We start from the raw sequence: 14046 nt of genomic DNA, 5'->3' as shown, positions 1-14046 counted from the left end.
GTTATTATTATTGTACAATGTTTAACTGCTTTGCAGAAAAATCCCTCTTTTTTAATGGGCATGTTTTTTCAGAGTCTGAGAAAAAAAAAATCTGTCAGTGTCATTGACATAATAATCCAATAAATCGAGAACAAGCCTAATTAATATTCTTTACTATATGTTGATTTAGTCATCAATTTATAATTGAATGTAAGACATCTTTGACTCATTTAACAAAAGTATTCATAATCATTATTAAGAGGAGTTATAGTAGGTCAATTCTCAATACAGAAAATGTAGTCATTGATGTTCATTGATGGTGGAAGAGACTCTTTTATACTTTCTTTAATTACTATTTTTTAAATATTTCTTTTTCAAGTAATTGATTAAAGAACTTTTCAGGATTACTTGAAAAGTTACATAATACTCTCTCATCATTAAAAAGACTTTACTGTGACTAACAGAACCCAGAAAGAAGTAGATTAATTGCAATAACCACTGTAGATTGATAAAGCTTCCCATAGAATGTAGCACAGTGATCATCGATCTCACAAGGATCTTCAATAATATTTTCACCTATTTTTAATTTTTCAATTACATTTTTGGAGCGATGGTTTTCCAGACTAAAGAAATAAGCAGGATTTTTTTTCACCTTCTTCAATTTATTTACTCCTAGACCCAATAAAAGCACCCTTTTCTACTTGCCTAGAAAGTAAACAAGGCTAAAAAGTCTATCATCCTTTTTCCAGCGTTTTAATTACATAATTCCCAATTAGTGGCAAATAATATTTTAGATTTTGCCTTATTCCAATATGTTTTAATGAGATTAGTACCCCTTTATGACCCTGGGCCTTTACGTTACAGGTCGTGACGTCACACCGGTAGCGGAAGTAAATCCCTGTCATTGAGTTCAGTCGCGAGCTGTTCGTTTTCACTTCCGGATTACACACTGAATCTGTGTCTCTACCAAGGTTTTGTGCTTTTATTTTCAACTACCTTAAAATATTTATTTAGGAATGTATTATTATGTTAGTAAATGTGTTTGTACTACACATCCCACAATCCCCCGCGCTTCTTCCTGGCTAGTTTGCGGTCATCTGAGGGTGGCTATATTAGCTAAATATAGTATAATAAAAAGAAAGCTAGCTTGTCGGCTTATAACCAGATAATTATGGACATATTATTTACTTTAATCACCCGCTGGAAACGAGCTAGTTTGTAGGAAGAACCTAAAATACCCGAATAAGACGAAGCTCTCTGATTGGTTAAAATGACCCTCGTGCCTGCAAACGTACTTCTGATGCGGTGATCTTGACGTAGTTCTGACGTCACCAACAGGCTTCCGTAGAGCGCTGAATGTCAGACAGCTGAGCGGCTGGAAGTCAGTGAGTGCATTACAGCTGTTTACAAGGAGTTAATAACCCGCAGTGTTTGACAACACACTCGGTCTGGACTAAGAGTTTATCTGTTTATCGGATTTAATGTAAGTTACGCAGAGAGCGTGCTAATGTTAACAAAGATTATTCTTTTTGTAATAATAATAATAATAATAATGATAGGTTTGCATTCCTTTACTTGTGATTTAGAGCTGAAGTTTCAGATGTAAAAGTGGAAATCAATAAAATGTCAGAAAGTGTGTTTCGTGTCAGTTTTCTCTGTATCTGATTATTTCCTGTCTTTCTGCAGTTAATTTGACAATGAGTTCGAGCAGTAACTGGTCTGCAGATGAGAATCAGTCCTCTAAATTAGTGAGGAAAGCTAAAGAGTCTCCGTTTGTCCCTATAGGTGAGTAACACACACCTGCCGATATGCACTTTAATGGCTTGAAATACAGAGTAGTGTGTAAATGACGGGTTGCATTAAACTCACTTCTTACTAGAATGTGTTCGTTCTTTTATCGTATCTAAATGGCTTTTCACAGTTTTGTATTAAGCCTCATGTTGACTTACTGTACTGGAGTTCACAGGAAGCTCAGTGTACATGAAAACCACCGATCTAAAAGTTCATCTTTATGGTTTTATTGTAGAGGTTAATTTTCACTGAGATTTTACACACTCTTCTGTTCTCTCGCTCGCTCGAGTAATGAATGATGTTTAATATGACTTTATTACAATGTTACAACTATCCTCACTATTCTGTGTGTGTGTGTGTGTGTGTGTGTGTGTTAGGAATGGCGGGCTTCCTCGGAGTCGTGGCGTATGGACTGTACAGGCTGAAGTCTCGTGGGGAAACCAAGATGTCTGTCCATCTGATCCACATGCGGGTCAGGGCTCAGGGCTTCGTCGTCGGTGCCATGACACTCGGTGAGTATAAAATGTTCAATTCTATCAGTTCAGAGTCATCGTAGACTGGAGTCTGTCCTGGAAAGATGCGGTGTGTGTTTATGAGACTGACATTTCATTACAGAAGTACAGCTTTAGTGTGTGTTTGTGTTTGTCTGTGTGAGTGCAGTTATACTAGTAATACATATCGCCTTAAAATCGTACAAACAGGAAGAGAGTTGTTGGGAAAAATATGCTGTTTCAGAGATTTGACCTTGGTGTCACCTTCACCCCATGAGAGTGACACACACATCCCACAGATACACAGCAGCTCAGGGTTGGTGTATCAGGAGCAAAGTGAGCGAATTAATTTCCTGTCTATGTTTATAACACACTCCCACAGGGCGATAGGAGCATACAGTGAAATTCACTCAGAATAAGTAAACCAAACTTCCATAAATCTCTCATCAGATCTAAGACTTCCACTTTCGTGTTTGTGCTGAGTCATGCTGCTGTTGCATCCGTCCCTAAATGGTGGGCGTGTCTTCACTGTTATGGGCTTTTCTCTGTAGGATGGGCGTGTTCCAACATGTGTCCTTACCTGGTGTGTACGTGCCCGGGAGCTTGAATGTCTTTTGAATGTCTGCCTGTAACACAGGTGTGTGTGTGTGTGTGTCTGTTGCAGGTGTGATATACTCGATGTACAAGGAATACCTGGCGCCTGATAGGAAGCAAACCTGAAGCCCTGCCTCCAGGACTCATTAATCTCAGTTCATTATTTATTCACCTGTGATTAAACACACTTTATTTTAGGTAATCAACAGAGAGATATAAAACATACACATATGTTTCATTTTTAAATAAAACTAAAGCTCATTGCTTCATGGATCTGTAGGACTCCAGAAGTATTGGCACTTTCAATCGAGTTTTGATGTGCTTTCTTCAATAAAGTTTTTATTTTACTGTGTAAAAGGTAACACATATGCTTTCATTAACTATATCAGTGTGTTTTACTGATGTGTCGGTATCCTGGTGATTTAACTAGCACAGTATGATGTCCTGGTTTTACATGAAATACAGTTGTTATAATACTAAGTTAGGTGAGTAAACCTGTGAAATATAACAATGTCTCTCAGGCCCCATCCTGACCTGGTTAAACCATAACTTTAGCCAGGTTGGCATAAGAAAGTTAAACAGCCTGGCATTCACAAGACAGCCCATACATCTTATGAGTGTTTAGCCAGAATTACTGACTTTATTCTCTTACTGGTATAATCAACATCCGTGCACGGTGTACTGTTTACTATAACACTGTGAACACGTGTGTGTGTTTAAAACATTTTATTTTGTGTTTGTGAGCACGTGTGTACAGCAAGCATGTACTATTTCTTATAACACGTGTGCGCGCCTATAAAGCAAAAGAAAGTCTCATTAGAGGTTAAAAACATTTTTACTCTCTCTGTCGTTATTTATATGCGCGCGCGTAATTTGACATCGTGTCGTTTCACACACACTCTCTCTCTCGCCTTCAGTGTGTGTGTGTGTGAAGCAAAAAGGGGGTGCTTCACACACACTCACACACACACACACTGTTCAATTCAATTTTATTTGTTATTTTAACAATTGGCATTGTCCCAAAGCAGCTTTACACAATCAAAAGAATTATTTAAGTTTGTATGGAATTTGAATGTGTATGAATCAAAATGGTCAGATAGTCCTTGATGAGCCAGCCGAGGGCGAGAGAACCTGGCACGGTGTCAAATTACGCACGCATACTTTCTGTTCTACACAAAAACACTGATAGCTTCACACACACACACACAGCGCGTGCGCATAAATAGAAACACTTATCTGTCAGGATTTTTTAAAACTTTTTTTCAAAGGTAAAGTGCAGGTAGGTTCATTTGATTTATTTTTACTTTATATTTTGTATTAATTATTTTTATGTATTTATTTTTTTGAGCTGTGGAACAAATAATTTGGTTTTCCATTATTTCTTATGGGAAAATTAAATTTGGTTTACGAGTGTTTTGGAATACGAGCCCACTGTTGGAACGAATTATGCTCGTAATCCAAGGTTCCACATATGAATAATTAAGAAATTTCAAGGTACATTCGAACAAGAGAAAAAAAATAGGATTTTTTAAAATTAAACTAGTAGAACACACTTTAAATTAAAATTTTGGTCTTAAATTCTCTATATTTGCTGATTTTAAACTTGTAAGATTTAAAATATTTTTTTTCTAAAAATCAATGTACTATGTGTGTCAAGCTGGTGTACATTTTCTCTGAGCATAGCTTTAAAAATGTATAAAATTCTGTGATGTTTAACATACTGTAGTAAGAGTACTAGTTAGGCTAATCAGCTTTTGATCAATTTTCTAACAATAAAACACAATGATTTTTTTTTAAGCAAAACCTTAAACAAACAGAATTGACATTGAGGATGACAGAGTTGATATCAATAACAGAGTTGACCACCCATAGTTTAAGGCCCAAAAACAACAGACTCCAAATCATTTTAAATGTAAAACAAGTACTGTATTTAATCCTAACATATCCTTGTAAATTACAGCTCTTTCATAAAGTGCATGTATCTTATGCATTACTGATTGGGAACATAAAATGCCATAGCTGCTCCCTCACAACCTGGTCATACAAATCTGTTATTGGCTAATTCTATTCATATATCTTTGTTTATTTCTACATGATGTGCCATAACTGAGATTGGTTGGGGAATGATTGAGTACATCATCAAAAACATACCGCAAAACATTCAAAAACATGGTTTGGCCAGAAGAAGCGATTTCTCCCAACTTTGTGTATGTCACTTTTGCATGTGTCTCAATGACCTCAACGATGGTTCTGAGATAAATTTTATTATTATATTTGATAATACACCACTGTCCAATTATATCTTTGCTTTCCCAGTTGATTTCATTTGCTTTCTGTGTTTGTTGCCCTTCCGTGGTGTCAAAAAGGCTTGGCTAAACAATACATTCAGTGGTGGCATAAAGGATAGGCTAAGCATCAAATTGAAATCTTTACGTGTTGTGACTTGTACACTCAAGAATCTGCTTAGTAGAGCAGAGACAGCTAACATCTCTGTAGATTATCTTTCCTGGTCTGAGAGTGATCAGCTGTTGGAAGCTCATTGTTGAAGGAACCACTGGAAGTTGTTTTGGCATCTTCTGTACAGTACATCTTCTGTAAACAGCCTATAACCGCTGTATACAAGTCTGGGCATTCCGTAGACAATCATACAATTGCTTGGCCTTTTTGCTTTGCACCCCTGCTGTGCATCTCCAATACCTGCACTTGTACCTTTGCTTCCTTTCACCCAGATCGGAGAAGTTTTATCCGGGAGACAGAAAAATGTATCCCCAGTTCTAGAATTACCCAAAATTGCCTAAATAAAATCCCCCTCTTTGTAATTTAATCTCAGTATAAATACAGCTGTTCTGTGAAGCCCTCAGAGGTGTGTAAGAGAACATTAGTTTACAAACAGCATCATGAATTCAATTAAATTTTATTTGTATAGCGCTTTTAACAATTTACATTGTGACAAAGCAGCTTTACACAATTAAAAGAATTAAGTTTATATGAAATGTGAATGTGTATGAATCAAAATGATATGATTGTCCCTGATGAGCAAGCCGAGGACGACAGCGACAGTGGCAAGGAAAAACTCCCTGAGATGGTAATAGGAAGAAACCTTGCGAGGAACCAGACTCAACAGGGAACCCATCCTCATCTGGGTGAAAACAGATAGCAGGGATTGATCTGCATAATAATATGCGAAACTTGAAGTTCAGTATAAGAGGAGATGTGTAAGATTAAAGTCCAGTTTGTTCCTGGAGGCTGAGGTAGACTGTAAGAAATTCCAGTCCTGAACTATTGAGTGACTAAAGTCACAGGTCCTCAGAGAACAACTGTCTGCATCAGTCAGGACCACCTTTTTGAAAAAGTGGAGCCATCCCCAGTCACCACAGGCATCCCAGGCAGACTACACAGGGCATCCATGTGATGAAATCTCCAACCAGAAGCAGGACTCCAGGACGAGTTAGACAAGTCCAGAGGGCAGAGGAGGTCTGGATCAATGGCAGCTCAGGAGCGACATGTATAGCTCGACAGAGATAGGTAGAGGAAAAAGGAGAGAGGGAGAGAGAGAGGAGAGAGCAGAAGAGGAGAGAGCAAAAGAGATGGAGAAATAACAGTTAGGTATGGTCACAGTCAAACAATGTATAAGGTGAATGTATATTTAGTGCAGACTGCAAGCAGAGACTCCGGCAGGACTAACTATAACAGCATAACTAAAAGGGAGAGCCAGAAGGAAACACAGACATGAGGGCTCCCTGAGATGTAAAGCAACCAATCACCTCACTGTCAGCAAACCTGAGTGATCAATGAGAGTGAGGAAGACAGCATTTAAACATACCAGTTCACCATAATACTCTACGTCCATGGGTCCCCCAGATCTGCTTCTTTACCTAAGGCTAATCTATTTATAAAAATGATTGGCTAAATAAATAGGTTTTTAGCCTGGACTTAAACACTGAGACTGTGTCTGAGTCCCGAACATTAATTGGAAGACTATTCCATAACTTTGGGGCTTTGTAAGAAAAAGCTCTGCCCGCAGCTGTATTTTTCATAGTACGCGGTACTGACAAGCAGCCTGCATCCTTTGATCGAAGTAGGCGTGGAGGTTCGTAAGACACTAGCAGTTCGCTCAGGTACTGCGGCGCGAGACCATTTAATGCTTTATACGTCAAGAGTAGTATTTTAAAAATCGTTGCGAAATTTCACAGGAAGCCAATGCAATGTGGATAAGGTAGGTGTGATGTGCTTGTATTTCCTGGTTCGAGTGAGGACTCTCGCTGCTGCATTCTGGACTAATTGAAGCTTGTTTAAGCACCTTGTTGAACAACCAGGCAGTAGGGCATTACAATAGTCCACCCTAGATGTGATAAAAGCATGAACTACTGTAGTTTTTCTGCATCATTTGGTGACAGTATATTTCTTATCTTAATATTTCTGAGATGAAAGAATGCTATCCTGGTAATATTATCTACATGTGCTTCAAATAAAAGGCTGGAATCTATAATCACACCGAGGTCTTTTACTGTTGCACTTGATGGAACAGAAAGGCCATTTAAAATCACGGTGTGTTTAGAAAGCTTACTTCTAACTGCTTGTGGTCCTATGACTAGAACTTCTGTCTTATCGGGATTAAGCAGAAGGAAATTAATTAACATCCAATCGCTTATGCCCTGCACACATTGCTCAACTTTAGTAAACTGGTTTTTCTCATCTGGTTTCGCTGAAATGTATACTTGTGTGTCATCAGCATAACAATGAAAACTAATACCATGTTTACGAATTATGTTGCCCAGAGGAAGCATGTAAAGGGAAAAAAGCAGTGAGCCTAAAACAGAACCCTGTGGAACACCAAACTCAACTTGAGAACATGAGGAATGGTCACCATCTAAATCTACAAACTGATAACGATCAGTCAAATAGGATCTAATGAAGCCAAATAGGATCTAATGAAGATTCTCATGAAGCCAAGAGGACATGCCAGACAGGTCAGGGATAAAGTTTAAAGCAGGGATAGGTTATTATTTTTTTTTAAAGGCCCCAGGCTTTGAACATCTCAAAGACTTCAAAAACATCAAAAACTCCAACATCAAAAACTGGAAAGAGTATGGCAAACTGCAAACCTACCAAGACATGGCCGTAACACCTAAACTGACAGGCCAGACAAGGAGAGCATTAATCAGAGAAACAGCCAAAGAGGCCTGTGGTAAATCTGAAGGACATGCAGAGATCCACAGCTCAGGTGGAAAAATCTGTCCACTGGACAACTATTAGTCGAGCACTCCACAAATCTGGTCTTTATGAATAAGTGGCAAGAAGAAAGCCATTGCTGAACAAAAGCCATAAGAAGTCTCGTTTGAATTTTGCGACAAGCCATGTGGGTGACTCAGCAAACATGTGGAAAAAGGTGCTCTGGTCAGATGAGACCTGGGGTGCGTTTCCCAAAAGCATCGTTAGCCAACTATGGTCGCAAGTTCCGTCGTTACCAACGTAGTTCAACAATTCGGTGTTTCTCGAAACCATAGTTCAAACGTACATTCGCAAACAGCGTCGCAAACTTACGTGGTTGGAACTACAGCCTTCGACCTGTGGTTAAAAGCATAGTCCCTTGCCGCGGCTGGGTGTGTTCTATTCACGGTTCACGACCCTACGCCCTATTAGTTTCTAAAAAATTTTCCCAACCACTTTGAGCGATTTGGAAAACTTAATGTTTTGGTGCTCAGATATTAGGCTATTAATTTTTCTGGTATTTTGATTACAAATTCACTTTGAAACGATATAACAGCGATACCATCGCAATTATTCTCCCTTCGAAGTGCCCTACGAAAGCATTATTTATGCCGGTTGGAACACAGCCTTGGTTTCGTTTGTGCAAAGAAAAGGTGAGTTTTTAAGTGAGTATCTTTGTTGTGCTCTCAGAAGTAGAAGTAGAATATGAACTATTCATAGGTTAAAAAAAATAATAATAATAAATAAATAAATAAATAAACAAATAATAATATATATATATATATATATATATATATATATATATATATATCCACCTCCTCCAAAAGAACTGCAAGCTCTTTTGTAGTAAATTGTGGTTTCCGTGTCATTTTTTCACATCAACTCTCATTAAAACATGGCTTTATGTAAAGGGACTTATATAGGAAATGATCTTGAGCAAAATAGGTAACAGGTGTTCACAACACAATCCCAGCATTTTCAAAACCCATAATTTCTTTTTTATTTTAATTGTACTTATGTATCAATACCAAATAAAAATGAGTTCAAATGAAATAGAACTGACAGTTATAAACTTTGTTATTCGAAAAGAGCACATTTAAACTGTGTATGCCTATATATGTTTTATTGTACAAATAATGTTGCGTTTGTGACATTATTACACAACTTTTACGTAACGTCATTGCGAAAGCGCATTGAATGCGAGCCGAAGAGAGAGAAAAAACACTCTACAGTAGGGGGCGATATGTGCCTATGGCACTACTCCGCTATTGTATCGAAGAAGAAGAAGAACGACAGATTAAACCAACATGGTTTTAACGATGGAAGTGCGACACAGGTACTATGGTGTTGGGAAACAGGCGTGACTAGCTAGTTATTTTCTTCAACGTTGCATCGTACAACGGTGGTTAAGCAAAGAGCTACATCGTTGTACGGGAAACGCACCCCAGAACTGAACCTGAAATTTGGCCCTTAAATTTTGAATCTTAAATGCAACTAACATTGCACATGACCCTGAACACACCACTCCCATCATGAAACATGGTGGTGGCAGCATCATGCTGTGGGGATGCTTTTCTTTAGCAGAAACAAGGAAGCTGGTCAGAGTTGATGGGAAGGTGGAAAGAGCTAAATACAGAACAGTCTTAGAAAAAAACCTGTTAGAGTCTGCAAAAGACTTGAGACTGGGGCAGAGGTTCACCTTCCAGCAGGAAAATGACCCTAAACATACAGTCAGAGCAAAATGGAATGTTGGATCAAAAGATATTCATGTGTTAGAATAGCCCAGTAAAAATCCAGACCTAAATCTAATTGCCTAAATCTGTGGCAAGACTTAAAAATTGCTCTCCATCCAATCTGACTGAGCTGGAGCTATTTTGCAAAGAAGAATGGGCAAAAGTTTAATCTTTAGATGTGTGAAGCTGGTAGAAACATACCCCAAAAGGCTTACAGCTGTGATTTTAGCAAAATATTTTTCTACAAAGTTTTGGCTCAGAGGGGCTGAATACAAATTCACTCTACCCTTTGAGTCTGCAGTATGACTTGATGCTTCGCTATGAAGATCCAGTTTTCAACAATGCTTTTGCAACTTCAAAGATATCAATGAGTTGCATGACAGAGCAACACTTACATGCATACAGAACCTTTTGCACGTAAAACTGCCTGTCTTGTACACCAGATACACTGTGAACACCTCTTAATATAATGCAAACATTTGTGTCCTGTTTGTGCAGAGTTCACAAGTATCACGAACAAAGATCTGGAGCGAGACGTGGCTTTAGACTGCTGTAGCCTACATTTGCTTGAGATTTGCAAATTAAAATGTGAAAATGTTGGCAAAACACTCATGAAGATCCTCAATCACTTTGAAATAAAGATACACATTTTTATTTTTCTATTCTTATTTTTTTTTGTTGTTTTTTTACTTTTTTTGTCGCTGTTAGACTTCTTATGTCGTAGCACTTTAGCCGCCTGTCTTGAGTGTTCTTCCCGTTCTCCCTGATGGCAGTGAATTACACAAAGTGTGTTTTGCATAAATACTGCAGTTATTTATTATATAGCAGTGATTTATCAAGTGAAGCCAGAATGACTTTGCATCTCCACCGTAGTGTCTCAACCTTCCCTTATGTTTGCATGACTTGCAGATCACACACAGGTTATTGACACTTATGACACTTATACCTGAAGAAACCCAGCCGCCAGGTCCCAATGCCCTGCACCTCAACATATCAAGCATCGTTGTAATGCTGGAGAGTCACAGTGGAAACCTGCCTCAAGCAATCTGCCTGACATTTGGACTGATGTACAGTCCCAGTCAAAAGTTTGGGCACCCCATCTCATTCAATGTTTTCTGTTCAGTGATTATATTTTCTACATTTCGAACAATACTTGAGATTTCCAAACTACGGAGTAACACAAATGGCACTGGATCATTAAATAACAACAACAGTCAGTTATTTTAAGAACAAACAACAGCTGTTCTGGAACAGTTCGTGCACCTTTGACTTCATCCAGCGGGTGAGGCTAAACTTGGCGTAGGAAATCAGAGGCCAAAACTATAGAGCCTGAGAAACGCTCTTCTGCTCTTCTGCTCTTCTAGCAGTCCTCTGTACTTCATCTGTCAGACTTTAATATTAGTGACTAGGATCCACAACATAATAATTACCTGTACATTCAGTTACAGGGACTACAGTAAAGGTTTATAAGTGAATTGTTTTAATTGTATTTTTTTCACACACACTGATCCAAGTTGGTCAAATTATGTGTTTAAATAAGAATCCTGTTCACTCAGAATTCTTTGTTGTGAGTGTTAGTGAATGTTGTGGAACATGGTTTATCACATTAAAAAAATCTGTATTAATGAATTATTTTTTAGTATTAATTAACACAGGAATGAGGTGGAATGAATTTTCTTAAATTCAGCATTTAAAATTAACTGGCTGAGGCATTTTTAAATGATCCAAACTCTATCTGGAACGCTTTCCCATCCTGTACTGTATTTTCTCTAAAATATATGGGTTGAATTTTTTGTTGGTTAGTAATTATGACATCTAAAAGGTCCCCTTCAAACTGTACAAAAAAAAAAGTTACTCTCCTGGTCTCTCACACTTTATCTGGAACAGCAGGAACAAATTTATCTTTTTGAAAACTGTCTTAACAATAATATCATCTCAGTGGGTAAATCCTTTAAACCCAGTTTATATCAATTCAGTTTATATCAATTATATACCTATAATAATAATAATAATAATAATATGAGAGGTTTTATTCTTGTATTTGTGGTTTGGACTGAACTTTCAGATGTAAAAGATGAAAGCAGTAAAAAATTTCTGCAGTTAATTGGATGATGAGCTCGAGCAGTAACTGTAATGACTTTAATAACAGAATAATGATTTAAGGATGAAAATGCTGCCAGTTGTGGCACTCCTGTATAAAGTTACTGTATAAACACACTTATTATTTTCATTAAAGTCACTTTTTCCTAAATGTTCGTGTGTGTGTGTGTGAAAGTTTTCTCCTTAAAATAGTACAGTACAAACAGGAAGTGAGCTGTTGAAAAAACTAAGCTGTTTCAGAGATTCGACCTTGCCGTCACCTTCACTCCATAAGAGCGACACACAACAGTTTAAGGTTAGTGTTTCAATCGCAAAGTGAAGGAATTTATTTCCTGCCTGTGTATATAACACACACACAGACCCCTACACACACACACACCTACACCCATCCACCAGTCCCCCCCCCCCCCCCCACACACACACATTAAAGCTGTATTTCTTTAATTAAACATCAGTCTTATAAATACACACTGCATGTCCTCGGGACAGACTGCAGACACTGCTGAGTCATGCTTCTGTTGCATCTGTCCCTGTACACAGTGTCTTTACTTTATAGGCATGTCTCTGTAGGATGGACGTGCCACAACATGTGTCTTCACTTGATGTGTACCTGCCCCAGTGCTTGAATGTCCCTTTCTGGCTGTAACACAGGTGTGTGTGTGTGTGTGTGTGTGTGTGTGTGTGTGTGTGTGTGAAAGAACATACTACATCACCTCCACACCTTATGGTCGCTAAATCATATGAAATAATGAAATAATTTTCAATTAGCATAATCAATTTGAAATTAATTGCTGTATAGACGTCAGAGTGCAATACAATGAATTATTTTTTCGCCATGGCTCATTTTCTTTAAAGAGCATATATCAGAAAACATTTCCAATGACCACACCCTGTACACCACCTTACACACTTATATAACATAGACGATGTTCGGGTAAAACATCCCGAGGCTAATAAAAGTGTGAAAATTGTAGGTCCTTTGTACCTTCACTCTGTCCTCCTCCTCCTGTGCTGTAAGTATGTATGTGTGTATTTTTGTGAGTGTGAGAGAGCGTAAGTTTTGTGTTTTGGCCTTGTTGTCCCGACAAGGTTGCAAACATTGTCGTACAACATTGGGGCAAAATTCAGGCACCGACACCAGTCTGCTCTCACATTCCTGCACACTCTGTCTGGTGGAAACCAATCTTTATTTGCTCCTTTATTTCTTTAGCTTTTTTCATATCCAAAGCTATACTGTAGCTTTGCCAGTATGGTTCCTTATCACAACTGATCAAGATGTCCAAAAGATTCTCTGTTCAGGGGGCATTGCAATTGATTTTGAAAGAGAGAGCTGCTTTTGATAATGATGTAGGACCAGAACAAGCCCTTTAGCAGGTAGCAAGTGAGCTTTTGAGCTTTTCGTCGAAGAGCCCATCCAGATTGTTCTACATTGCACTAATTTAGAAGGAAAGCAATTTTTTTTTCACATGCCCACTTCGGGGCTCTTATCCTTTTTGGAGTTTTCAGGTCCAAAGGGGAATCCACAGAATCCTGGTAGGATCCAGAAACTGGCAGAGAACATTTCCTGCAACAATGTCCCTGGAAAACTTCCACATGTTCTTTTGCTGTTTGGGCTCAGCGTTGAATGATTATTTGAAACTGAAGCGCTTCGTGATTCATGCTACAAGTCATTTTATCATGAAAAGATTATTACGTTGTGCTCGGACCACTGAGCGTCTGTGAATTCCAAAACTGACATTTTTACCATTAAAAATAAGAATGTTTTTACAAGCCTTTGGACTGTTCTTTGTGCTGTTTTCTTTAATAATAACAATGGACAGATAGAAACAGAGAATCTGTCTAAACAAAAGTAATTGCAGCCGTTTTGCAAATGTCCCTTTGCGCCACCTGGCGGTCATTTCACAAATTACTTTGAATCGCGATTGATTTATTTTGGCTGTTGCCGTTTGGCCGCTGCAGAGTGCGCGGCAGTAATAGACATTCCCCTTGAGTAGCTGCCATCGGGACGGTGTGGGACAAGTGGGTGCACCGTCTCACACTATTTCACAACCCTGGGGCTATTATTCTTGGTTGCGGCCAGCAACAACAAAAAGAAGTGCTGGGAAGTGTGTGAACCCAAGATGGACAGAGAAACACTATGTACATGC

The 14046-nt window shown here is 38.4% G+C and overlaps 1 protein-coding gene across 2 annotated transcripts; it reads left to right on the top strand.

The window, feature by feature from the left end:
- Window positions 1-869: 869 nt before the first annotated feature.
- Window positions 870-3163, top strand: LOC128511079 (HIG1 domain family member 1A, mitochondrial-like). Of its 2 annotated transcripts, XM_053483710.1 has the most exons (5): window positions 933-950; window positions 1318-1462; window positions 1666-1764; window positions 2148-2282; window positions 2926-3163. In XM_053483710.1, exons 3-5 carry the CDS (start codon window positions 1677-1679, stop codon window positions 2979-2981), a joined length of 279 nt encoding a protein of 92 aa, XP_053339685.1. In that variant the 5' UTR covers window positions 933-950; window positions 1318-1462; window positions 1666-1676; the 3' UTR covers window positions 2982-3163. The 2 variants fall into 2 exon arrangements, with proteins under 2 accessions (XP_053339686.1, XP_053339685.1); XM_053483711.1 differs by lacking the exon at window positions 1318-1462 and having other exon boundaries at window positions 870-950.
- Window positions 3164-14046: the final 10883 nt, after the last annotated feature.

Source organism: Clarias gariepinus, chromosome 23 (genome assembly GCF_024256425.1).
Source record: "Clarias gariepinus isolate MV-2021 ecotype Netherlands chromosome 23, CGAR_prim_01v2, whole genome shotgun sequence".
NCBI classification, from domain to species: Eukaryota; Metazoa; Chordata; class Actinopteri; order Siluriformes; family Clariidae; genus Clarias; species Clarias gariepinus.
Note: the sequence above shows the minus strand (reverse complement) of the source record. Positions and strands in the feature narration are given on the sequence as shown.